Source organism: Lygodium microphyllum, chromosome 3 (genome assembly GCF_053477565.2).
Source record: "Lygodium microphyllum isolate KBCC chromosome 3, Lygodium_microphyllum_v1.1.10, whole genome shotgun sequence".
Classification (NCBI taxonomy): Eukaryota; Viridiplantae; Streptophyta; class Polypodiopsida; order Schizaeales; family Lygodiaceae; genus Lygodium; species Lygodium microphyllum.
This window is the reverse complement of record NC_141137.1, coordinates 66102752-66129249: the sequence shown is the minus strand read 5'-3', so window position 1 is coordinate 66129249 and position 26498 is coordinate 66102752. Positions and strand designations below refer to the sequence as shown.

The 26498-nt window shown below is 44.0% G+C and overlaps 1 protein-coding gene across 2 annotated transcripts; it reads right to left on the bottom strand.

The window, feature by feature from the left end:
• Positions 1 to 1021: 1021 nt before the first annotated feature.
• Positions 1022 to 26039, bottom strand: LOC148038442 (protein PIN-LIKES 6-like). 2 transcript variants are annotated; one of them, XM_087672081.1, is made up of 10 exons: positions 25398 to 26035; positions 25059 to 25138; positions 24803 to 24927; positions 24556 to 24677; positions 24299 to 24463; positions 2914 to 2985; positions 2480 to 2580; positions 2340 to 2392; positions 2064 to 2252; positions 1022 to 1792 (listed from the first exon to the last, which is right to left on the bottom strand). In XM_087672081.1, exons 1-10 carry the CDS (start codon positions 25545 to 25547, stop codon positions 1668 to 1670), a joined length of 1182 nt encoding a protein of 393 aa, XP_087528207.1. In that variant the 5' UTR covers positions 25548 to 26035; the 3' UTR covers positions 1022 to 1667. The 2 variants fall into 2 exon arrangements, with proteins under 2 accessions (XP_087528207.1, XP_087528215.1); XM_087672089.1 differs by lacking the exon at positions 1022 to 1792 and having other exon boundaries at positions 2076 to 2252; positions 2340 to 2387; positions 25398 to 26039.
• Between the last annotated feature and the right edge of the window lie 459 nt (positions 26040 to 26498).

Genomic DNA, 26498 nt, shown 5'->3' with positions numbered 1-26498 from the left:
CACCCCAAGTGCGTGTGCATCCTTCGCAACCTTCCCCTTGATCAGAAGCTGGATGGGATCGATTAAGCCATTGGTCATACAAGATCGAGGTCATCCTCAATACCTTCAATCTATGGGATTTGGTCACTGTCCCTCACTTTGAGCTACTATTCATCCTCACTTTGGGCTACTATTCTTCTGCAGATTCAGCAACAGGTCGGCAAGTTTTCTCCCACTTTGCTTCTTTATCACATGCTCAACATGTTTATGCTAATCGTGATCATCTGCTGTTCACAGCTGTCTCCTCTCTCCAGCCACATCTGCTGTTGCAGTTCTCTCTCCTCTCTGAGTCAGATCTCTTCCCTCTCCTCTGTCCAGCACCCCACACATCCTGTCCACGGCTGGCACCTCATGCAAAGGCCCAACCCATTAGCTTCATCTGTAGTGTATGTAATCATGTTTTCTTTATCAGTGATTCAGGTTTTGCTTTCTTTGCGTTCATTGTCTCAGTCCTCTCGTTTCTCTCAAAGCTGCACTGCTGCTTTGGCACACCCCCACATCATGTTCATCCTTTTTGAGACTTCATGGCGTGATGTGATGCTCATAACATATGCCATAAGCTATGTAAAAGTCTGAAGGGTCTAACGAGATCTTATGTTTCTGGAAATGAAAATGTCTCGACACAATCACCAACAAATGTGAGGATTCAAATCACTGGGTTACATATTAGACAAACACAGAGTTATTGTTGCAACAGTTATAATATTAGCTTTATCTCATTGCAACATTTTACAAGTTGGAAGATTATTCTTGAAAGATGGATTGAAAGAAAGGAATTATGGGTTGGGAAGCCTAATGCTTACCAAGTCTCTTGCTAGCGCACCTTTAACTACTATTTACCACTCAGCAGCTTCCCGATATAGATGATGTCCCAACATTATCTATATAAAAGTCTAAAGGGTCTAATGGGATCTTATGTTTCTGGAAATGAAAATGTCTCGACACAATAGCCAACAAATGTGAGGATTCAAATCACTGGGTCACATAGACAAATACAGAGGTATTGTTGCAACAGTTATAATATTAGCTTTATCTCATTGCAAGATTTTACAAGTTGGAAGACTATTCTTCAAAGATGGATTGAAAGAAAGGAATGATGTGTTGGGAAGCCTAATGCTTGCCACTCAGCAGCTTCCCGATATAGATGATGTCCCATCGAGCTGGTATGTGTGAGGATTTAAATCCTTGAGTTATATCGCATTTATGAAGGGCAGTAGAGATACTGACCGTAGCCAATGAAAACTCAAATTTCCACTAATGGACAAGTACAAAGTTTTAGCTAGTCCTACCAATAGGTTCTACATGTTTGTTATTGGGGATATAGTGTGGTTGCAAGCCATGATACATGTTCATCACTTATAAAGGTGAACTTCTGTCTGACAGGTCGGTGTCTTCCTCCAACCACATTATTGGTCATCAATCTAAAGAATGATGACCAAAAAGCTCAAACAAAGGTTTTTTTGTGTGCCTTATTTTCATAAGAACAATTCCTTCTCAGAAATTGGAAGTGTAGAAAGCTGAACTTCCATCGGTCAGTTGATAGTATGAAATGAAGGCATCATATGAGCCACATCCTTCCTTTGCTTGAGCTTCAAATAATTGGTATTGTAGAGGGCTCAACTCCGAGGTCATACCATGAACTTGAGGTATATTGTAAGCCACAAAGCTATAGAGCCAACTGCACAAATGTGCTCCCAGAAAAGAACAGCCGAAGCCTCTTTATCACACACTCCCCTTAGAACTGCTACAGCTCCTGCAAGTCAACAGAAGCATTACTATCCACCACCAGGACACCTGGAGATACAATAATGTATTCAAATGTGCCAAAGAAGATTTGTGTGCTTATGTTCTCCCACTTTGCACAGAGTGTGCATACAATCATTTGCCTTGCTGCTACAACTAAACTGAAAAATCCAATGTAGATGCAATAGAAAATTTGCCACTCCCTTGTGTTGCATGTGCATGTGCATGCATGTGGTACAATGAAACGAAGAATGCAAATGAGCTGCACCTCTGTATAGTACCTGCAAGGATGGATGATGGCATTGTATGTTGAAGAAGCAGAACAAAGCGAAAGAGTTGATCATTTTCAGGAAGAAGACCTAGCTTGTCTGCCAAATACACCACACCCATACCCACTGCAGGTATAATAAGCAGACGTGTGAAAGTGATGGCGATAGTCGTTCTAAGCCCAAGCCTTGAATTTCCTGGACCTGCAAAAAGTTGAAAAGTTACTTTCTTGAATTATAAAATAGAGAGAATTCTTGGAATGTGCATAAAGTTGTTCAATGGCAACACACCTTCCGCCAGATTTCCTCCTAGTGCTAGCAATATACATGGTATCATAGCTGACCTAATTTAAGGCAAACACAGTGAGGTTCTGCAAAATTCACATTGCTCTTGTGAACTGCCAAAAACAGACCAGTGATACAAGACTCACCCAAAAAGGCTCAAGCTGTCTGTGAAAAAGCCCAGCGGTGCATTATCCGCGAGCAACAGATTCTTAAGGAAGGGAATGGCACCAACAATCAGCGACAATATCTAAAAATGGGAACACATGTTATATTGATTAATGCTCAGTTGAAGAGAAAGGGTAGAAGCCCATTTGCAATAGTTACTTGCAACTTGCAGCAAGTAAGGTACGAATGAACAGCACACTTGCAGAGCCAACTGCATAGGCTATTGCTGGACCCATAGAACCATACACTTCGGCCAGTTCCTTGGCCAAGGCAATCCATAACATAAGCAAATCAATAGCTTTCACTTATCCCAAGACCTTCAACCATCTTTTCAAATCACATGCACTCCAAAAGGCAACTGCATAGAATCAGGAATGTTTTTAAGCAATGAAGTGATTTTTTGTAGTTAGCTCACCGAAGCAGACACTGGCGGTTGAAATATCTGTTTGAGCTGTAGGGCTTCTGACATTTGGATAGCTTGAGAAACCTGTATACATAAACAAAGCTTAATTATAAGACAACCCAACCTGAAGGTAATAAACTTACAACGTTAATAGATAGTTCTTTTACATCAGATGAAGAATAAGTCTTAAGCACATTACGTGGGGTTTAAGCGGTAGCCCAACACTCACAAACACAACTGCAAAGTAAGGCACTAGTATAACCCAATGGTTCTGCCCTACTAAGATCCAGGTTCATTAATGAATCACTAGTTCACAAAATAGATCACCTAGGATATCAATACGAATACCATAGCCTAATTCTAGCAATCCAATTCCCATAGTAACTCTTAACGGTTTTGGTGGATCTAGATTATGCTCAATCCCTAATGTATAGACTCGATGAGATATCTTTAATGTAAAGTTTAAGATATCATGTCACATCATAAGAACCTTCCCACTCCTAAGTCATTTCACTATTTCAACTTCTTGTCTAGTACATCAAATTTTTATTAAGTAATTTCACTAATTCAGTGCCAAGTTATCACAATTACCAATACAGTAAGAACCAATGAGACCAGGTTTGGCAATAAGGCAATAGAAGTTCCATTCGCAATAGATGAAGGCTTCCAATTTACTACATGCATCTTGAGGAGCATCATTGCAATCTTCGCTTTTGCAAACATAGGGATAGGTGGTCTAGCACATCCTCATGAGAACACCAATGATGATAGTACATGGTTCATATGGTTCACGCTCACAAGCAGATAGATGATAATGATGTGTAGAAGATTCTCTCTCTCTCTCTTTTTTTTTTTTCGTAAAAGGTAATTGTATTAATTACGAAAAAGTACAAGATTACATGATGACATGATTACAATAGACACGAGGGCCCTAGCCCAACGTGTGGGAAATCCGCGTACTAATGTACTACAAAGGTTACACCAATCATGGCAACGACCCAGAGGCTATTGCCATATGCCAGGGATGCAAATCCTCCCATGGGAGCAAGTCGGAATGTCGAATGAGATCTAGCTGCCAATGCAAAAGCCCTTTAAGCCTGGCAATATGTCTCGGTACATTAGAGGCCGAATCAAAAAGAAAAGCATTACGCGTGGTCCAAATGTGCCAGCACCCCCAGTATTTGAAAAAGGGAAATAAAGTCTTCATATGTAATTGTGGCGGCGTGGGGTACTTTGGGCGCACAAAAACCCAATCGAAAGGAGTCAGTGAGGACCCCACCACCGCTTGCCAGATTTGCGACAAGAGAAACCAGATATTCTTGGCGAGCGGGCAAGAGAGAAAACGATGTCTGGCCGATTCCACGGTAGTGGTACAGAAGAAACAGTTGCCATTCGAGATTCGACGCTTGGAAAGGGCCGAGGCAAGAGGAAGACCACCAATCATTACCCGCCAAAGGAAGACCTTGCATTTGAAAGGTGCCTTATTCAGCCAGCCTTCCATCAAGGTTGCCTGCCACCATGTCCGCGATTTCCGCAGTCCCCAAACAGTATTAGCTTTCACACCCAGCCAGTGGTGATCTCGAATGAGAAGATGATACACCTGATTGGTAGAGGCCTTTTCCAGACTCAACCTGCCTGCAAGGTCCCAGTCCTGCCAAGGACGATCCACAGCCAGGGCAGGAAAGGGTTGCCGACCGTGAAGCTCCAATAAAAGCTTGTCCCATAGACCACGGTATCCGCGCGGGATCCTGAAGAGTCTCCGAGCAGTCCGAAACGATGCAAGGACGTTGCGAGTGGCAAGGGTAGCATCTGCAATCGACGTCAGGCCTAAACGGGCCATGCGGTTAAATCTCGGTCTGAGCTGATGCTTGTCTTCCCACGAGAGTAATCTGGAAACTGCCAGCAATTCCAGCTGAAAGGAGTTAGACTGCACACGATCCCCTACTGGATGCCAACGGGCCTTTTGGAGCACCACTTTCCACGAGCCGACCAAGTGCAATAACAAAGAGGAAGAGGGACTGGAAAAGCGAGAGTCAGAATTAAGGACATGCCACCAGGAGGCCCGAAGTCGTGTGTTACCATGTCGTAGCCCGCTGTCCTCAAGAAAATAACGGGCTATGATGGTCCACGGGTGATGATCGACACACATGGCACGAAAAAGAGACCAACGAAGAGCCACCATGTGAGTTTCTGCATCCAAAATCGCGCCGCCACCCATGCGTTTAGGGGTACATGTATGCGGCCATGAAATCCATGAAATGCCTGACTGCAGGGAGTCCTTCTTCCATAGCATGAAACGAACAGGATGAGTAAGAGCCTTCAAAGTAGTAGGCGTCCATGGCAGCAATGGCAAAAAATACGTTAGCATGGGTAGCATAATGGTCTGAGCCACTTTGAGGCGCACATGGAATGGCCACACTTGCGACTTCCAATACATAAACTTCGTTGCCAGCTTTTGTGAAATCCAGTCCAGTAGGTCCTTTGGCCTTACATCCACTCCCAACGGGTAGCCAAGATGCCTGACAATGGATCCACGGGAAACCACCTGACCCTGCCAGCCTAATGACTGTAAATCGGGCTCCGTGCAACTGAGAATGGCCGACTTAAAGGCATTGATGCGAAGACCCGAGGCCTGACCAAAGAGCGCCCAAACATCTAATGCCTTTCGAATGTTGTCCTTGTCTGCCCGCAAAATCATAAAAGTATCATCAGCCAGAGATTGGCTAATGAAGTGCTGCCCCAAAGGAAGAGACAATCCGGCCAGCTGAGCCGAAGCCGCCATTGAGGATAACATTGAAAGGACCGGGTGAGTTGCCAGGGCAAAGAAGAGAGGACTCAAAGGGCAACCCTGTTGGACCGAGCGAGCAAGGACAAATGGCTCTGTAACCCCACCATTGAGCATAACTCTTGAAGAAGCCACAGCACTAATGGTGTAGATCAATTGGGACATCCGTGTACCAAAGCCCCAAGCAGACATGAGATCTGCAATGAAAGACCAGTCCACATAGTCAAAGGCCTTTTCCAAGTCCAGTTGAATCAAGACCACTTCCTGACTGGAATGCCGCGCATAGTCAATAGCCATTTGCACATTCAAGATATTATGGAGAATGTTGCGACCCTTGATGAAACCATATTGGAGGGGATGCACAATAGCTGGAAGATGCTTGTGAAGCCGATTCGCCAGCACTTTGGAGAAGATTTTGTACATCGAGCCCATCAAAGAAATTGGTCTCCAATGTTGCAGTTTTGACGGCGAAGGGACCTTGGGAATCAGTTTGATAATGCCTTCTTTCCATGAGGAAGGCATGACCCCTATTTCCCAGACCTGCTGACACATGACCGTCAATGGCTTCACCAACTGCGCGGCCGAGTGCTCAAAAAATTCATTAGTGATACCATCCCAACCAGGACTTTTATCCTTAGGTAGATGCAACAAAACATCCATAACCTCCTCCTCGCAAATATCCGCCTCCAAAGTGGCTTGCATGTCAAGTGGAACCTGCTGACGGACCAGATGATAGAAGGCCGAGCGGGCATGCGTAACCTGGCTAGAAGGCGAGGGAGAAGAGCCAAGAAGTTCCATAAAATAATTCCTGCACATGGTGACAATGGCCTGCGGATCAGTGACCATGCGACCGTCCGAATCCTGGAGCCTGGTCATATTTTCGCGAGCCGGAGAAGCATGCAAGGCGCGAAAGAACTTATGAGATTGGCAGGCACTGTCTTGCAATGTGTCAGTCAAATTATGCAGCTTGGCCTGCTGATAAGATTTCAACTGAAAAACTTGAATAAGATGGGCCAAACGCCTTTCCAGTGACAGCAGAAAATCATCATCTGGGGAATCCACGAGCAAGTGACGGACCTGCATCCCCCTGCATGATATACATTCCCCCTGCATGATATACATTCGGTCCAGCCGCGACCAAGTAGTGGCATATTGTGCGGAATGAAAAGTAAAGCCTGAAAAAGAAGGGTGAAGCCAGGACCAAAGATCTTGTTTAAGCACGCGCAAGGCAAAGGAATTCCACACCCGGCTTTCCGGCGTATCCATTACCAAATGCCCCGAAGTGGACTGAGAAGAGTCAACACACATATTGAAATCTCCCATCAAAAATCCCCTTCGGCCAAGTGACATGGAGTCCTGCAAAGTCGACCAAAGATCCCGTCGGGAGGCAGGATCGTTGGGAGCATAGAGGCCCAGCAACCATAAAATTTCTCCTTCAAATAAGACTTCGATTACCAGAAAGCGGCCCTGCACATCATTTTTGACAAGAACAGGCTGGTATTTTCCATGGACAATCATCAGCACGCCCGAATAGTGCGTAGCATGTGTCCCTGCATAAAACAGACGGAATCCCTGACAATCCACAATTTTGCCTGCTTCAGCGTGACTTTTGTGCTCAACTGCACACAATACATCCCACTTATTCTCATGCAAGACAGTCCACATGGCATGTTGCTTATGGCGAGAGCAAATGCCTCGCACATTCCAAGTGGCTATCTTCATATATCTTTCAAAAAAGGGAGTCAGGAACGAGGCGGCTGTTGCCTCGATTTCACCTTTTCCGCAAGAGCATCCAGGACACCCTCATCCAAAAAATCTGCCAATACTGCATACGAATTCGGGCGACCTGCTTTAGAGGTAGAAGGTAAATCCACTGCCTTGGAAGCGGGGCGGGGATAGCGCCGATCCCAGGGTGTAATCACATTACCTTTTGTATCAAACGCCAGCTTAGCAGGTGGGCCCTTGGGGCCGTCTGTATAGGCTTTCCGTGTAGACTGATTACGGGGGCCAGACGGGGCGATAGTACGCGCAGCCGGCTGTGAGGTGAACATTTCTCTCCTGCGCATATACGTGCGCACGGAGTCCTGTGAAGCAGTAGGCCCAGGATCGGCCATGCCTGCATCCAACTTTTTACCTTTTTTTGAACGGGCCTCAATCCAATCAGTGCTGCGAGAGTCCAAACCCAGGACCTGTTGCTTGCCTTTATCCACAGCATTTGGCGGCTGAAGGGCCTCCTGTGTCGGGGCATCAAGGACCATGTCATCCTTTGGCAGCACAGCCTGTGCATCCTCGGAAGACGATTGCCGTTTAGGGCATTCGGCCATGAAATGCCCCAATTTACCACATGAAAAGCAGTGGCCTGCAAAATTGCCCCACTTCAAGCGAAAATGCAAGGGATGCATGCCAGAACAATTGAGGCGAAGCCACGCAGGCCTCTTCCTGGCTGTGTCCCATAACATGCATAGACGGTTGCGATTCATAGCCCTGAGGCTTGGGGGCACCAGCACTGTGCCCACAACGGCCATCGCATCCTTCAACAATGGCCAATAAATTGCCGGACAATTTTCCACTTCCACCCATACCGGGCATTCGCGTTGAAGCAGACGCTGGAAATCGGCCATCGGGCGCCATGGTACAACATGGACCAAGCGGCGATCAAAGAATAATGGCAGCTTGGACAGGAGGTCAGTGCGATGGGTTTCTGATTTCAACAGTACCTCATAAAAGCCGCGAGGTCCAAGGAAGATCTCCTCAACACATTCCCCTTGCAATAGATGATGCAGCCATTGGCGAATATGTGAAAGCACGGGGATTCTGCCAGTGAAGAAAAGTATGACTGCACGGTCATAAAAAACCGAGAAGGACTGCAAGACTGATTTCGGGTCCACCGTGGCTTCCAGCACATCATCAGTTCCCGCATCCGAGAAAGTTTCATTGTTGTGCTGGACATAGTCGCCAAGCAGAGTATTGGCGAAGTCCAGCAAATGCTCCCAATCTATCTCCTGCGAATCCATAGGATCAGAAGCAACCTGCGCATAAGAACGGTCCTGAGGACCCATTGGCTCGTCAGGAGTATGCTTGGAACGTTTGCCCGCAGGCGGCAGTTCAGAGGCCGGAGGCATCTCCTCCGTACAGGGCACCATATCCTCCGGCTTCTCGGTATCGGAATCAAGGCCAAGGGCTGCCACCGTCCGGTCGAGAAAATCCATATCCAGGCCAGCCATACTGCTGTCTTCTGGCGTTGCCCGCTCTCTCTCTCTCTCTCTCTCTCTCTCTCTCTCTCTCTCTCTCTCTCTCTCTCTCTCTCTCGCGCGCGGAACAGAGACAGAAGGTCGCACGCAGGGAGGCAGCACGGGTCGAGAGGATAGACAACGGCAGGGTAGAACGACAGGTACGGGCGTCCGCAGCGACTTGGAACCAGCCACAGGTAGGCGCCCGCAGGTCGACGTCCGGCAGCAGGAGGCGAGAACGCGGCGGCTGAGGTCGTCGTCCAGCAGCAGGAGTCGAAAACGCAGCGCCTTCACACTCTCTCTCTCTCTCTCTCTCTCTCTCACACACATATCCTCTATGTACTTGTTAAGCTAAAAAAGATGCATTACACATTAAATCTTCATTAGTTGTTTAAAAAAGTGCCAAAAGTCACCAATTACGAAAGTTTCTCTCCTATAAGCCAAAAGCCTAGTTTTGGAAGGATCAACATCTATGAATAGGAGGCTGCCCAGCCACTCTCCTTATCCCTGTTTTGCAGATTTCACCCATCAATCTACTCCATCCAGTGGCTGTCCAGCCCACCATGACTGCTGCCACGCTCTCTTTAGCACCTGATAACCTTCTATCTATGGTCACCCAGCCCACAGGAGGTGCCCCAATGCTGCATTTGCCGAGCGAGCAACTGCATCCAGCCCACCTCCATCACTTGGCAACTACTCCAGCTCAGCAGGCAATCAGTTCAGCCCTGTGCTTTGTCTCTTGCAAGATGCTAGACATCAAACTTCACTCTTCTAGCTATCGCTCAGCTATCTACTGCTCCATGTGACTAGATGTGCACCTCTTTGGGCGGTACATTGCTGCATTTACCAATTCCAACCCTTCAGATTGCCATGTTTTGGTTTCCACCCTGCCACCCTTCCATTTCTAGCATCATCTCAGCTTCGACCGGTGGTTACAACCCTTGGGATCCGTCTTTGGTGGATGTGACTCTCTGACAGCTTCCTCAACCCCCACTCCCACAAGGGTCATTGTCTATTGGACAGCTTTCCCTTGTCTTCTTCCGTACAAGAATGAAATGGGCCTCTTTGTTGGACATGCGTATGATGGTCCATATCCCATCGTTCCGTGTAGTTCTCGAAGATAAAAAATGAAATCCATAGCAATGCTCTACCAGGACCGATCAAGTATAGGCAAAGGATATAACAAGCCTCGAATCTTCTCTCTCATACTTGACCTTCTGACATCAAAGCTAGCTATTTAAAAAAGTGTTCCGCAGCCTTAAATGTAGCACCAATGCCTCTTTGTCTTGTATATGGAGGAGCATAACTCTCAATCATCACTTTTCGCCTCAACTACTTTGTCACATAGCCACCCGTGCATCATAAGAAAGCCATATCTAAGCACATAGTACTCATGCCTCTGGAATTTGCAAAGCTGATCATAAACATGAGCAAAATTTGAATCAACAAAGTGTTGCTCTTTTCATGGCATCCAACTTGGTGTAATAAACCATAGTAGTAGCTAAAATCTGAGGCTTTTTAGAAAGTGCATCGCCACTACATTTTTCTTACCACCAATGTGCACAAATCTAAAACTAAAACATGTATAGGAAATTTATCCATCTTATATGCTTCTCAAAAAACTTCATCTAAGTAAGAAAATAGTATAATGTCTGATTATCAATTTGCATTGTAAAATCAGCCCCTAAAAGATAGTATTTCCATGTGGAAAGTGCATGAATTACAGCAAGTAATTCCTTCTCATAAACCTACAAGTTCTTCTTTGCACCATTGAGAACATGACTCTCATAGGCCGCTACACAACCATCCTACAACAAAACAGCCTCTATATTGTTACCACATGGGCCACACTACACTATAAAGGACTTTTTGAGATCTAGTAATACAAGCACTGAATCTAAGGTCATCCCTTCTTTCAACTTATCAAATGCTGAAATTTACACCGCCTTCCATCTAAAAGGCACTCCCTTCTTTTGCAAAGCATACAATGGAAAAGCAATTTTAACAAAGTTGTGAATGTACCATCTGTAGTAAGAACATAAGCCCAAGAAACTGTAGACCTCATGCATATTCTACAACTGTGGCCATGAACATATTGCCATAACCTTTGCAAGATCCATACGCACACCAACCAACACAATATGCCCCAAAAAGTGGATCTCATGCAAAAAGAACTCACTTTTCTTGTCATTTATCACTAGTCAATGCTTACGCAGCTCAATAAACACTATATCCAAGTACTTCTTGTGCTCCTCTTCATTCTTTGAATGCACAATCATGACGTCGAAGAATGTGCCCATAAAAGCTCTATGTAATCTAAACATATTATCCATCGCCCTATTGAAAGTGGTTTGAGCATTCGTAAGCCCAAGCAACATGACAAGAAAATCATAAAGACCAAAGGGGGTGCAAAAAGCTATCTCAAGCACATTCTCAAGCCTAATGCATATCTGATGGTATCCACTTTTCAAATCAATACAACTGAAAATGGCTAACCCCTACAAACAATCCATAATATTATCTACCCTAGGAATGGAATTTCAAAGTGCAGCGATGCGGAAGCGTAGGATAAAGACTGAGAGAGAGTGAACATAGAGAGAAGATAGTGAGAGAAAAGGAGACAGTGTAAACGCAGAAAATCTGAGGTGTAGTATGTTGTATAAGAGTGCATAAATACACAAGGGGGCAGAGGAAATATCTGCGTATGTATCCGACTTGATGACCTCGATCTCTGTCAGCCTGAGCACAGTCTGTCTCAGCCAACAGATCTCAAGATCAGAATCTGAAATCACTAAATAATAATGACCAAGTGTGCACCAGGGGCTGGCTATTTATAGCCAGGAAAAATATCAATCACAGCAGCAGGTCGGCTGCATTAAATGCAGCCAACTGCACATAAAATACTGCAGAATATGTCCGACTGCCCATAAAAGTGGTGCTTGTAACTGTTGTGCCACATGGCACCTGTACCTGCCTACTCTCTCTTAGTCTTTGTCCTACGCTTTTGCATCGCTACACTACTTTGACTAAAGAAACGAGTCAATCTTCTCGTTCCAAGCACGCGGAGCCTGCTTGAGGCCATACAATGCCTTCAACTTGTAAACTTTCCCATCCGAGGATCCAAAGCCAGGAGGCTGCTCAAAATAAATCTCCTCCTGCAAGTCACCATCAAGAAAGGCCGACTTCACATCCAACTGATAAACAAGCCATCTCCTATGGCCAGCCAAGGCAAGAACAGCTCAAATAGTTGCCATACGAGCAGTGGGGGCAAAAGTATCGTGAAAATCAATGCTTGGGCGCTGAGTAAAACCTTTAGCAACAAGGCGAGCCTTGTGCTTGTCCAAAGAACCATCGCTAAGGTACTTGGTCTTGAAGACCCACTTGACACCAATCACCTTCTCGTGAGAGGGACAAGGCACAAGAGACCAAGTGCCATTCCTCTCAATAGCCTCCAACTCGGCTTCCATGGCCTTCCGCCAATGATCAGTCTGCATAGCCTCCTTCATTGAAGTGGGCTCTCGATCCTGCAAACACGGGTCATCAAATAATAGCTGGAGCAAACAAGCTCCGAAGAATGTGCCTGGTTCCTCCGTGACCTCCGCGGTCCTGCAGTTCCCACTCCTCAGGGACCCCCTCGATCCCTGAATCTTGGAGTGTGTCACGCGCCCAACAAGGAGAGGGACGAACCTCTCCCCATCGCTCTCCATCTGTTGAAGACTCACGAACATCCACCGGTGAAAGCTCCTCGGGGGTTGCCAGTGGAAGAGAAGACTCTGAATCAGAATAAGAATCTCCATCAAGAGGCTCTGCCTCGAAAGAAACTGTCTCGAGAGCCCAACTCTCCCCTGGATCTCCAAGGACGAGGTGCTCCTCACCCCCCTCTGTGGCCGGAACTTCCACGAACCGCACATCTCGGCTCGTGTAGACATCCCACTTAACGGAATCAAACAAACGATAACCTTGGGACTGGGAGCCATAGCCAACAAAAACCTGTCGTCGAGAAGTCGCCTCGAACTTATCACGCTGCGTCTTCGGAATGTACACATAAGCGTCACACCCAAAGATCCTGAAATAAGAGACATCAGGCTTAGTCCCGAAGTAAGCCTCAAAAGGTGTCATGCTGTCAACAGCCGAAGTGGGAGATCAATTAAGGATGTGAACTGCGGTAACCACTACCTCGGCCCACAGAAACTAAGGTGTCTGTCGGTGCTCCATCATGGTGCGTGCCATCTCGATCACACTTCGGTTCTTCCACTCCAAAATGCCATTCTCTTGGGGAGTGTCAGTGTTAGCAAACTCCTGGTGAATGTCTCTATCTGCACAAAAACGAGCAAACTCATTAGACATAAATTCACCTCCCTTGTTTAAACGCAAGGTCTTCAGTCACTAGCCAAAACAGTTCTCCTCAAAGAGAAGCCAATCCTTGAAGTGAGAGAAAGCCTCTCACTTCAAAGTCAAGAAATAGGCCTAAGTCATCTTGCTGTAGTCATCTACAATCAACATGAAGTACAAGCTCCCCTTCAGGGACTCGGTCCTCATCGGGCCACAAAGATTCGTAGATACAAGCTCCACGGGTGAAGTAGACCGCCTAAAAGCTTTGTTGGAAATCGCATCTCGATGCAGTTTCTCGCAAATGCAGGAGACACATGGCTGATTGCTCGCCACTATGTCCTGCAAGCCTCGAACAAACGACTCTCGCGACGCCTTCCAAAGGTACTCCTAGTTCAGGTGGCTGAACCGAGCATGCCATAGCTCGGACTGTGTCTGAGAAGTAAGAAGAAGAGAAATAAGAGCTGAAGAAGACTTCAATTTATAGACGCCATTCTCCTCATACCCTGTAGAGAGAACCTTCCTCGATCCATGATCAAGGACTCAAACAGTATCACTGTCAAACTCCACCAAGAGGCCAAGAGCACAAATCTTATGGATTGAAAGTAAATGATACCCCAAACTTGGCACATGCAACACCTCAGAGGTGTGGGTACCACCACGTCCATCTGGAATAAGCTGCATCTCACCCCACGCAGCAATAGACACAGAAGAGCTGTCTCCAATGAGAATCTACCCACGCGAAGGTCATAAATGGACAACACCAATGAAAGGAGTCATGTGCCGAGAGGCACCACTGTCCACGATCCACTATCGAACCTGGGAAGCTGTCATCGCAGCATCAGAAGTCTTCGGTGTAGAGTCCTCAATGACTAATAAGTGTAGAAAAGCAACTGATGAGGGTGCATCCACCGCTCCACAATCCTTCGTATCCTTCTTCTTTGTATCCTTCTTGTCTTTGTCGGGGCAATCCTTCTTCCAATGACCGGTCTTTTCACAAATATGGCAAGTCAATTTCTTCTCTTGTCCTCTTCCCCTTCTTTTGAGAGGCTTGACCAACCAATGCCTCTGTTTTGGAAGCATTTTGTCCCTTCAATTGTTCCTCATGATCCAAGACCATAGGAATCAACTCTTCCCACCGAAGAGTCGACTCCCGCCCTAATGCAATAAGAGCGGAATAAAAAGTACCGAATCGTGGTAGCAACTAGGATAGTAAATTCATCGCCATATCTTCGGAGGAAATAGACTACCCCGCATTTTGAACCTGCATCTGAAGCTGCCGAAGCTTGTTGATGTGTTCCCGAAGCGAAGAAGACTTATTCACAGACAAAGTCCGCATCTGCACCTCCAAAGAAACCCTCTTTATCAGGGTCATCTGGTTGTACATTTAGTCGAGCTCTAGCCATATCTCACGAGCCACCGTCAAGTGCTCGATGTGAGCTATCACGACTGTGGTGCAAGACAGAAACAGAAAAGATCGAATCCTAGTATTCAGTTTGTCCCAATGAGACTGGGCCTTGGTTAACTCCGCACGGGTATTGGAAGAGAGTTTGGATTATCCCTCACCAAGGGCCTGTTAATCTCCTCCATCACCAGTTTCGCCAAATCATAGGACTCCAAAATGGCCAACATCATCACCTACCAGATGCGATAATTGTCACCATCAAGCTTTTGATCGGATGGAAGAGCTGGTAGGATAGACATCTTCATGTCCATGATCAGTCTCTGTAGACATGTTAACCTGCAATACCTGCACAAACACAAAATCAGTCCCCCTCTGACTGTGAAAACGCAGCCTTCTAGAGCTGGTTCCTCCACTACCCAAACCTTCTTCACCCACCAGAGGCGATGAAAAGGTAAAATCTGCAATGGAAGGCCTCAAACGCAACCTTCCTCCCCTTCGAACAGCAATAACTTGCAACAAATTCCCCGATTAGACTCCTTTCCCACATGTCCACGCTCACTTCAGCCTTGATCCGATACACAGCTCACCCACTCGCCCTCGAATCCTAGAAACGCAGCCTTGTGTCGTGCTGAAATCTCCTCTTCAGATAGGTTCAACCCTTAGTCCATCTTCACCGCTCTGATACCATTTCAGAGTGCAGCGATACGGAAGCGTAGGACAAAGACTGAGAGAGAGTGAAGAAAGAGAGCAGAAGACAATATAAACGCAGAAAATCTGTGGTGTAGCATGCTGTATAAGAGTGCAAAAATACACAAGGGGGTAGAGGAAATATCTACGTATGTATCCGACTTGATGACCTCGATCTCTGTTAGCCCGAGCACAGTCTGTCTCAACCAACAGATCTCAAGATCAAAATCTGAAATCACTGAATAATAATGACCAAGTGTGCACCAGGGGTTGGCTATGTATAGCCAGGAAAAATAGCAATCACAGTAGCAAGTCTGCAGCCGACTGCACATAAAATACTCCAGAATATGTCTGACTACCCATAAAAGTGGCACCTGTAACTGCTATGCCACGTGGCACCTATACCTGCCTGCTTTCCTCTGCTGACCACTGTCCAGGAAATGACACTGTCTAACATGGAAAAGTGATTTTTGATCATGATCTTATTCAATGCACGACAATCATTGCACATACACCATAAACCATCCTTTTTTTGCACCAAAAGCACTGGAGATCAATAAGGAGATGAGCTAGGCTGAATTAGCCCCTTTTTTAACAACTCATTAACTTGGCTCATGATGTCCTCCTATGGAGCTGCACTCACCTTGTCTAGTGGTCTATTAGGAAGGCTACAGTCAAGGATCAAACCTATGGCATAATGCCTTGATCTTTCAAGCGATAGTTATAAGTGACTAAGAAAAGCAATCAGCATATATTTTCAGAAATGCAAGGCGATACTTATCCAACTTAGTCACATTTCCAACATTTTCATTATCATATTTATCCTTAGCAAAAATCAAGTATGTTGAAAGGTGATTTTTCATTACTTTTGATGTGGCAAAAAATTATATGACAAGGACAAATTCCCCTTTCAATTTTACATCAAGAGTGACTTGATCAGTGCCTGGACATAGTGATACCAAGGCATACCAAACAATACATCACAACCCTCCAATGGTTCTATGAAGAACTCTTTGTTGCCCACATAACTTTGAACATGCAAGCAAAGCTTCCCAATGAGAGGTGTGACGGGCTCTGCATGGCCCTTACATGCCATACCAATCTCTCCCATGGGTCCCATCTTATCCTCTCTAATGCCTGGACGAAATAGCCATGTCTATGGAGAGAGTTTGCTAAGGCTCCATCATCGAAGAAAATTAGGGCATACTAATCTCTAACTTTACCCTATGCTCTACAAAAGTTTCGTTGCAACATCACTGGGCTGATCATCAATAACTACATTAAAAACCAAACCAACTGAGGTTTGGGCTTCTTCCCTTTAGAATCCATCTAATTTCCAATATTACCAATTTTTTGCCTTTTTGAATAATCCCTTGCCATGTGCCCCTCCTCTTCACACACCAAACATTTATTTGCAACCATCAATTCCTTCATTGGGCAACCATTTTCCAAGTCTTTCCTTGTTGCTTTTGCCTCTTTTTGGCCCTTTTTTCAGACCTGCCCCTCATCCTAGCCTTAAAAGATCTCTTGGCCAAATTCTCATCATCATCTTTTAAGTCCATAGAATTTCCACACAGCAAAGCATCTATTGTAGATGCAATCTTCATGAGTTGTGTTATGCTGGTCACAATGGTCTTTATGCAAAAATTCTTGACTTTCTTGGACAAGCCCACAACACTACTTCTCCATCTGCTCTAAAAGGGGACCAAAGAGGTAACAAGCAACAATGCCTCCCAAAACTTCTTATTATATTGATTAAGATTCTTGCATTGTAACGCATCCAACTTATGCAATGAGATCATCACATCAACCTCAAATGTACTCGTCAACCAAGTTGAAGCAAAAAATTGCTTAAACTAAACCCACGTTGATGTTGCTCTACCTTGCATCAAGGGTGTTTACTACTACTACAATGCATTCCCTTTCAAGAAAGTGGCTACCTTTCAAATCTTGGATGACTAGATGAAGTTGCCCTCCAAATAGGCACAAGATCATGCAAAGATGTACAAACACACATGCATTATCTATTATGCAATGATAAGAACTGATTTCTTTACAGTATGAGAGAAGAAAGAGGGAAAATCATCCTTTCTCCATTGTTGATCAGCAGTACATGGATAGGGCTTGCTTCTTGTTGCTAAAATGGAAGAATAGAGCTCGAGAAGGAGGTGCTGTAATGAATTTACAGGCTTGCTATCCTGTAAAACAGCAATGATAGAAGAGGGAATATGGAGGAATTTGATAATGGAGAACTGGGGAATGATGATGGGGATGGATGGGGCCAATTTCTGGCTATCTGTGGATGCTGTACATGAGTTTACAGCAAAGAAAAATGATGCTGAATGAAGAAAAACGAACTCTTATTTATAGGAGAGGGAAGAGCTAGTACAAAAGGGGAAAGTGGAGTAGCACAAGACAAGTGTCCAGCCACATGTCATGAGATGTGACAAGTGGTGGAACTCTTAGAAACTTGTGTGACAAGTGTCTTGACACTTGTCTCTTCTCTATGGCCTTCCTTTTTGGGCTGAATACTGTCAAGAATAGAAACCACCAAATTTAGTAAGCACAGTCAGAGTACAGAATTTACTATTTTAGAATGACATCCCTATTTTTTAGGACTAGCATTTTTAGGCTAATTCGAGGCTCCTAAAATTTAGGGACCTCCTAAAATTTAGGGCCCCCCAATATGGGTGTCATATGAAAGCTTTTTCCATGTACATTGCAAAAACGGTATCAGAATCTTCATGTGACTTTCCTATGCAAAGAAATATGCATTTCAAGCTTTCAGCCCACACATGCACATTGTACAAGCATTTTATGATCATGCCATCTTGTTGATTGTAACTGTCTGTTCTGGCGGATCTAGCCCACACTTCAAGGCATCAATCCTTTCTGTGTGCGAGTCTAACCCTGATATGCGTGAGTTCTGGTCACAAGCGCCCAATCGGGCCTTATAGGTGGAAGTGTGAACTATCTTTTCTCTAACCTACCGTGTGGGTCCACCATAACCTGTGACCACTCGGCCAGCTCCAATGCACTTTTCTTTATATCTAATTAGTGCAAAGGAAACAAATTTAATATATCATTATATAGACAAATTGATGAAAAAGGATACAAATTCTGTTTCTATAGAGTTGTGACACATTGCATGGAAATAGATCCACCTCTAAAGTATCCTGAGTGCCCCACATTAGCATGTATGCCTTGCTGTTCAAAACTCATTGGATTGGCACTACCAAGTTGATCTTGGATCTATGCTACTTGCCCACTGGCATCCTTTGGTCACTACCAACACTATGAGCATCTTGTGGCCGTGGTGGTTCTTCTTTTAGGACCTCATGATGTCCTAAAGCTTTGGAAGATGACTTCTTACTACTCTTACTACCCTTCTAAGGAGCATTCAAGAATTGCATAAATCAAGGATTCTTTGCCAACTATGCAAAGAAATCAACTATTGTCCTCAACTGTGCCTTAAACTGATTATTATCCTCTTTTGCTTCTTGCTGCTCATCAGCATTTTGAGGCCTTGAGGAATGCACTTCTTGGTTAAAACCAACATTCTCAGCATGCTGCCCATGCTACGTGCCCACTCCAAGATTACGCATTGCATTTTCCCCAATGCATTCTGAACCTTCAGAATGTGAAGCATCATCATGACTTGAACCCATTTCACTAATGTATGATGCCATACTTGCTGAAATGCACTCAACTGATTAAAAATTCAGTAATAAGTAAATTCATTGGCTTGCACACAAGTCCTTGAGACCACCTACTCAAAGGAGTTGATGAATGCCAACAATGGGACCATGAAACCGGTCTTCCTCCTTGGATAGGGTGGTACTTGACCTCATCTATCATAAATGACAGCAAGCAAAAATATTCACAAATCTGAAATTTAAACTTTACCAATCAATCTTGGGCAGCCGGCACCCGATTGGACCCAACAATTGTAGGGGAAAGGTAACTATGTGGATGGTTGGATAGAGTAGGATAGAAAGAAATGATGATTTGATAGATTGTCTACTTCAAATTTGGTGAAGATTTTGAGCTCTATGCTCATTCTATTAGGAGTTTTAGTGCATTTGGGGCTTCCATTGTATCCATTGAAGGCATTGACCATGAAAAGGGGTCCTATATGCTTCAAGCTGGAAAGCAGGGCAGTATGAGATTTTTACAAAAATCTTAATCTAGCCAAGGGGCTTTTGGCTTATTTTACTCTTGGAATCCATATGAAGCTCAAGCTATCAATATTGGACCAACATTGAGATGTTCTTACAAGATTGGAAGCATTTTCAAATTTGGTCAGAGCTGTGCCGATATTGATCATGCCCTATTTTTCCTGTTTGTGGAGGTTGATCTGCTGCCATGCTGCTGTTTTGCCCTCATCTGAGCAGACGAGTGATAGTTCATTGCATTGTTCCCAGCGAAACACAAATGACAAGAGTTGGGGTTGTGTTAAATCTATTGAATTGGTCCAATCCATGTCTGTGTACCACTGAAATCATGTATCAAGTCTTGTCCCCATGGGACCTAGGATTGATTGCCCGAGGGGTGGAAATGCAAGCTATTTGCTTTTTCATGTATCTCTGATTCATGGAATAAAGAAGAAAATACCGCAACATGCAAAGGTTTTGGGCCAATGCTATGTTGGTGTACTTGAGTATTTATGCAAGAGCACCCTAGCTCCCCTTGTTCTTTTATTCAAGTTACTAGATCTATTTACATCATTTTACTAATGGCTAGTTTCAACAACATACTCTTGGCACTATTCTCAGCATCTCCAACACAAGTCTCAACTCATCTCTGCCCAAGTCCTTGAGAAACATAGGTCTGAGACCCCTTTCTATCATCTACATCTCTATTCAACCATCTTCATTGAGGATTCATCTGTTTTTCTTCACCATATTGTCATATTGTTTGCATTTCTATGAGCTTTCCCTCACATTTCTCCACATGGTATCAAAGTCAAGTGCTCTTGACTAACACTTGAGCCTCGCTAAAGAATGCTTGGCATTCAAGAGCAAGCAAGAACAATGTTAGAGATGTCTCGACCATCTTCACGAAAGCAGTCCCCCCCAAAGCCTATTCCTTCGATGCCAATTTTCCCCTCAAATACAAGCTTTAAGGGAGTGGTACCCTAATTCTCTATCTAGGAATACAAGGCAGCATCTCAAAGAGAGGAATTATTATTCTCTTTCTCAAGAAAAATCTAAAAATCTTGAGATAGAGAGAACAAAGACAATAAAAAAAGCACGTCCAACTAATCCTCTACCTCAAAACCCTTGTTATAATACTCCTCAAACACCTTTGATATACCATCCCAAGACCAATGCTATGACCTAAAGGAAGGTGCACAATAGTCAAATTTAGAAGCTGGTGAAAATTTGAGACTTCTAGCTCAAAGGAGACATGCATTTTGACAAGACCTAGGTGTGCTATTGGCATTCACTATAACAAGTTATTGATAGTATTGAGATTCATCAGCTTAAGTCATTGAGACCTTCCTTTTATTATTAATGAGATAGATGAATACAAAACAACTATCTTTTATAGGATTTGATTCACCGTTACAAATGCCTTGCTGAAAAATGACTGCTGTGGAAGCAAACCGAAGAGGTATTAGGATTTGCAACGAGAAACATAGTGTGTGTACAACAAACACTCAGAGAAGAGAAACTCAAAAAACACAAAAGAAGATGATGATGATGATGAAACATTGAATCATGCTAAGAGAGTAAAACAGATACAATGGAACCGAAGCTCTGAAGATGACTGCATTGTCTTGTCTGAATCAAGCAACAGCAATTGTAGGGAATTTGCTCAATGAAGGGAGTGAAACACAGTCCTCTAGCAGTAGGATATCAAAAATGTATGATGAAGGAGAAAGATAGCTATCAAGGGAGTGGAATGTAGTCCTTTGATGCCATCTGAGTTGAGAAAGAAGCTTCTAACTACAAACGCATACTCTGAAAGATGAGGATCAAGAAGAAGGCTTGCAAGATGAGGAAACCAGCCCCTAATGGAGCAAGAATTGCAAAAATACAGGTGTTTGAGATAGCAGGTGCCTAGTGAAGCCATCGCCGATGCCAAGGTATTAGACTATGAAACACAACTTGAGAGGTTGAAGAGCATTGTCGCTAGGTAAAGAGAGGTGATCTGACAGCAAAAACGCAGGTGCCTACTAACGCCAAATGGAGATGATGGTCACTGAGTGGAGGAGAATCTGCAGCCTAAAACATGACCTGGAAGGTGTAAGAGATAGGGTGCTTGGTGCAAGGAGAGATGAAGACCACGAACTGCAATATCCTCCGAGGGGGGTGTGAGCAGCAGTGGAGACAAAAAGAGTGACAAAACTTTGGAAGGAATGAATGTGGGATGGATAAATAGGTGGAGTCAATGCCATATATATAGGCATAGATTGTCCGAAGTGTCATCCACTGAAGTTTCTCGGGCCACCCCACCCCGACTCTCTTAGAGCAGCCAGAAAGCCTTTTTGGGGCTGTCAATGGAAACCAAAAATAGAAACGGGGGAGGGAGACGGTATTAAATTATATGGTTTCTCAACACACCCTCTAAAGCCCAAAAAGAAGCACAACATAGGAGAAAGAGAAACAAAGATCAACCCTGAAAACTCAATATTCCACTTGTAAGGTAACCTATAGTAAAGAACAATAGACATGATGAGATAGGACCCGAAACTCAACCTCAAGAGAGAATCCACAAGCTCCGTTACTCCATGTTGGAAGGTATATGCAAGCCTAGCCACCAAGCCATGGCTAAAACATCCAAAGCCCCGAACTAGGAGAAACCTGTAGATCTAGGATATCATTGGGAGGTAAGGTAAAGAAGAATTGATGGATGAAATGGCATGGAAATGTCGACCACCCCAAGAAGGTAAAGGGTGTGTGAAGAACAGCAAGAGAAGTAGGGACCCCCTCTGAACTTTCAAGGAATGGGATCCCTCTCTAAAGAAGAAAGATAAGCCCTCCCTGAATCTCCCATGAAATCCCCCTCGGAGAGTGACACAGAATCGAGAAACTCGATCTATGGGATTCATGGCCATGTCCCTCAATGTTGGTATGGATCATGGCCTTCAAAGAGTTGGATGACGAAGAAAGTGCCATCCACAGTGCCAAAGAGGATATATGGGGCTCCAATGAAGTAGAAGTTGACAACACTCTTAGAGGAGGCCTCTCAAACATGAGTAGAAGAGGGAATGGAGGGAGGGGTATCATATAGAATCTCCTCAATGCTCACATCAAAATCGTTGTCCATGGAACAATCCAAAGGAGATAGAGTACTAGATATCTCTTGTGAAGCCATAGGTGGACAACAATCCCTATCTCTCAATGGAGTGGACTACAGAGCCGAAAAAGAAAAAAGAATCAAGCATCCTCTGTCTCACAAAGGAGCAGACTGAAGAGATGGTACCCAATAGCCATTGTCTCTGAATGGAGCAGACTAAAGAACCAGTGGCCAAGAAAGCCGCTATACTCGAAAATGGGTGGGGAAAACCTCCATAGCATATTGCAGTGGCCTCTCGTGGCACCCAATGATCCTTTAAGGACTTAGTGCACATCAGATGCATCTTATTTCCGTGAGTATAATACTAGGATAGCCAATGCAGAACAATCTTTGTGTCCCAAAAGGCAGAGGCACAAGGAGTGCCTAGTAGTAGATGCATATACTCCGGTGGTGTGGGGAACAAAGGTCAAAGTTTATAGTCTTCACTGGTAGCACCATGCTTGCCACAATACTTAAAAAAAGAATTAGAAAATGTAGAAGAATACTAACAGAGATGAAGCATGTCAATTTCTTTCAGCATTATGAGAAGATATAACTCTAATAGACAAAAACGTGTATAAAATAATACATTTCTCTATGCTACTCTTCAAATCACCAATCTGATGTCTCCATTGACTATGAAAGGGGGATTAAATACCAGGACACCTGACCAAAATTCTGCCAAATCGCTCCTTTTTCATCTTCCACTTTGGAGTGATGTTCACTGTCTGAAAACAGCGATCGCGCATCGCGCGATTTCGCCAATCTCTCTTTTTACATAAAATCCTCTCAATTTGGCTGAAAGCTACATACTTTCTTTTACATGTCATCCTAATCTAGAAATTGTCTATAGTTTTATGGATTTTTACAAGAGATAATATCTAAAATATCAAAATTTGACTTAAAAACTTGTCCAAAAAAAATCTAATATTTTAAACCATGGACACTAACACTAATGCCTAAAGTAGCATTGGCTCTCTAAATCTAAAAGAAAGCCACACTCTAGATTTTTTTACACGGTATGCACGTAGCAACACGACACTGCTTGGCTAGATGGAACCGCACGTCTACACTTAGTACGTCAGTGGTCATTATAATCCTCACATGACCACTAACTTATCACTTATTATATTTAGTTTGTTGCACCAACATACAATTGGCATAGTTATAGCACTAGTCGATTAGTATAGTCAATTATGCATTGTTTAACTTAGTAGGCCACTTTCCTTTATATTGTATCTTATCTAAACTTTGTGTACATTATATTGTGTATGGAAGAAGAAGAAGAAACTAGCAAAAAAATGGTTTGGTCTCCATCTCTCTTTTTATGTTATTGAGTGAGTTTCCTCTTGCGTGTATGGTGTGTGTTTGACACAACAACTCAAGCAAGTTTCCCCACCGTGTGATTCTTGACACCTTTTTGAATAAATTGTATTTTCGCTTCCAATCCTATTTGTATTTTTAGTCATGCTTTCACATCTAAGTTTTCCTCAACTATTGGTTATATTGTACAGAGAGTAAGGCCCTTATGATCAAAATGTTCAATGTCAAATCACAATTTACCACCCATTCCCTCAAAAGATACCTCTTGTCACATAAGCAAACTGAAACCTTAACCTTTATCTTCTACGATACCCCTCAAAGGACACCTTTGTAATAAATAAAATGAAACCTAACCTTCATCTTCCACCATAATGATATATTTCCTTGTTTGGTACGTTCATTTTCAGTAGGATCAGTAAGTGGAATTGTAAGCAAAGAGCGTGTTTCTTCTTCAGACTGAAGACCGTCATAGGGAGAAAACATGCGATAGACATAAGTATAAACAACCACAGCTCCTACCTGTAAAAATTGCAGGCAGAAGTTTATTGAATAGTAGTCCATTGGCCCAGATTGAACACATTCGATCATTACGTTAGATCATGTTAACTTACCCACTGTCCAAAAGATATGTAGGCAGTTCCAAGTTCACTGCAGGTGTCTGAATCTCCGAACGGATTGCTTGCATCACTGCATAATGCACCAATCAAAACGAGTGGTATGTTTCCAATGTTCCCTTCCCAAACCACCCAAAGGAAAAATGTCAGCATTCAGAAAGCATTATCAAGGAAGAATTGCTGGCTAAAGAACTATCAAAAAGGCATATGAGCCAGCAATTCGTCAATTAGGTTTGGGAATTACCGATGCCAATCATGACCACAGTAAACTTTCTGAATTCTGGTGGTGGTCTTATAATAAGCATCACAATGATGCCTATGATGGATCCCACAACTGATGAAATGAGCACATTTACTGGAATGAACCACCTGAGGAGAAAAACAAAACGATGAACCTCTAAAATATTGAAGATGGAAGGTTTCTATAGATTAGGCTGTAAAGCTAACTGACTAAACAAGAGATTAGATGAAGAAGAAAGGGCGTGTAGTAGAAAATACACCATTGCAGCATCTTTTGAAACGTGATGGCTGATCCGAGTTCAGTGAAAATGAGACTCGGTAAAAATAGCATGAAAACGAGCTGAACATCGAGGCAAAATCCAGATATTAGAACTTAAACTGGATCAAACACATGCTTGAGGCTTGGTAGAGACGGCATATAGACATTTCAAGTTTTAGAATTCCTGAAGTTAGATGCATGAGGCTTGATAGAAATAGCATAAACACCAGCAGAAAATCTAGACAACTGATCACCTGAAGTTTCAGAATTTCTGTCACATGATTGGACTAAGACATGATGCGGTTTTCCCAACTTGGCATAAACAGGCCAAGAAGCTTACCTTGCTGAGTAGTCTGATTCCACCTGGGGTAAGGATCCCTATACGATTGGTTGCAAGCAAGCAGCCAATACCACACATGACAAGCACCTTGGCGATGGAGAGGAGTGCGAATTTCACAGAGTCGGAGACGGAGCTGGAGAGGGGAAACATTGTGGAGGGCCGAAGGGATGGATGCGTGGCGGAGTATTGGGGAAAGTCCGTCTAGATGCGTTATCGCTGTTAGGCTGAGGGCCTATCTATCTATCGACTGTTGGGTAAAGGAGGGGGGGGTGTAGATTTACCTTCTTCCAGAAACAGGCCACAGAATTTTCTGGGTGTGATGTGACAGGCTCTCTCTCTCTCTCTCTCTCTCTCTCTCCGCCTTTTCTTCTTCTTCTTCTTCTTCTTCTTCTACTTCCCCCACGCCGCGCCCCCCCCTTCCCTCTCTTTCCTTCTTCTTCTTCTTCTTCTTCTTCTTCTCCTCCTTTCCCCTCTCTCCCTCGCTGTCTCTGTGTCTGCGCAGCTGTCACACGACGGACACCCACATGCACGTGAAGTTGATCGACACTCATGAGTCCTGATGCGTCAGCCTTCGATGGATGCCGGTGAGGGACGAGACTTCCTTCGGTCGCACGTGCCGTCGTGCCCATCATTCTGGGCTTTAGCATCCTTGCTGCGGATTTATTCATTAACCTTTAATGCTACGTTTGCAGATCACGATTGTGTATCGAGTGTTATTTTTCCCGTACCTGACGTATGCAAAGCATGCCTATAAATAAGCTGAAATTATCTATATAGATTTTAGGCCAAGGGCCTAGAGTGACACTCAAGAGTCCCATTGAGTAGCTCCATTGTCATATCTCTCATGCCATCTTGCTCCTTAGTATATCCAAGTTAGTTATGTTAATATTCATTCTCTAGTTAAACAATATACATCACGTTTGACACAATAAAATTTTTAAGGTATTCAAATATGTTTATCAAGTAGACTAGTTATGTGACTGACAAGTTCGCAAAGCAATGGACAGTGAGGGGCCAATAGAGTGGCACTCAAGATGCAAGGTGACAATGCTGGGCCAATAGAATGGCACTCAAGGATACACATTAAAAATTTTACATGGC

Coding starts and splice junctions, on each gene's coding strand:
- LOC148038442 (XM_087672081.1), bottom strand. CDS start 25,547: ATGTTTCCCCTCTCCAGCTCCGTCTCCGACTCTGTGAAATTCGCACTC. Junction 25,139..25,397: donor GAATCAGACTACTCAGCAAG/GTAAGCTTCTTG, acceptor CTCGATGTTCAG/CTCGTTTTCATGCTATTTTT. Junction 24,464..24,555: donor ACATATCTTTTGGACAGTGG/GTAAGTTAACAT, acceptor CAATTTTTACAG/GTAGGAGCTGTGGTTGTTTA.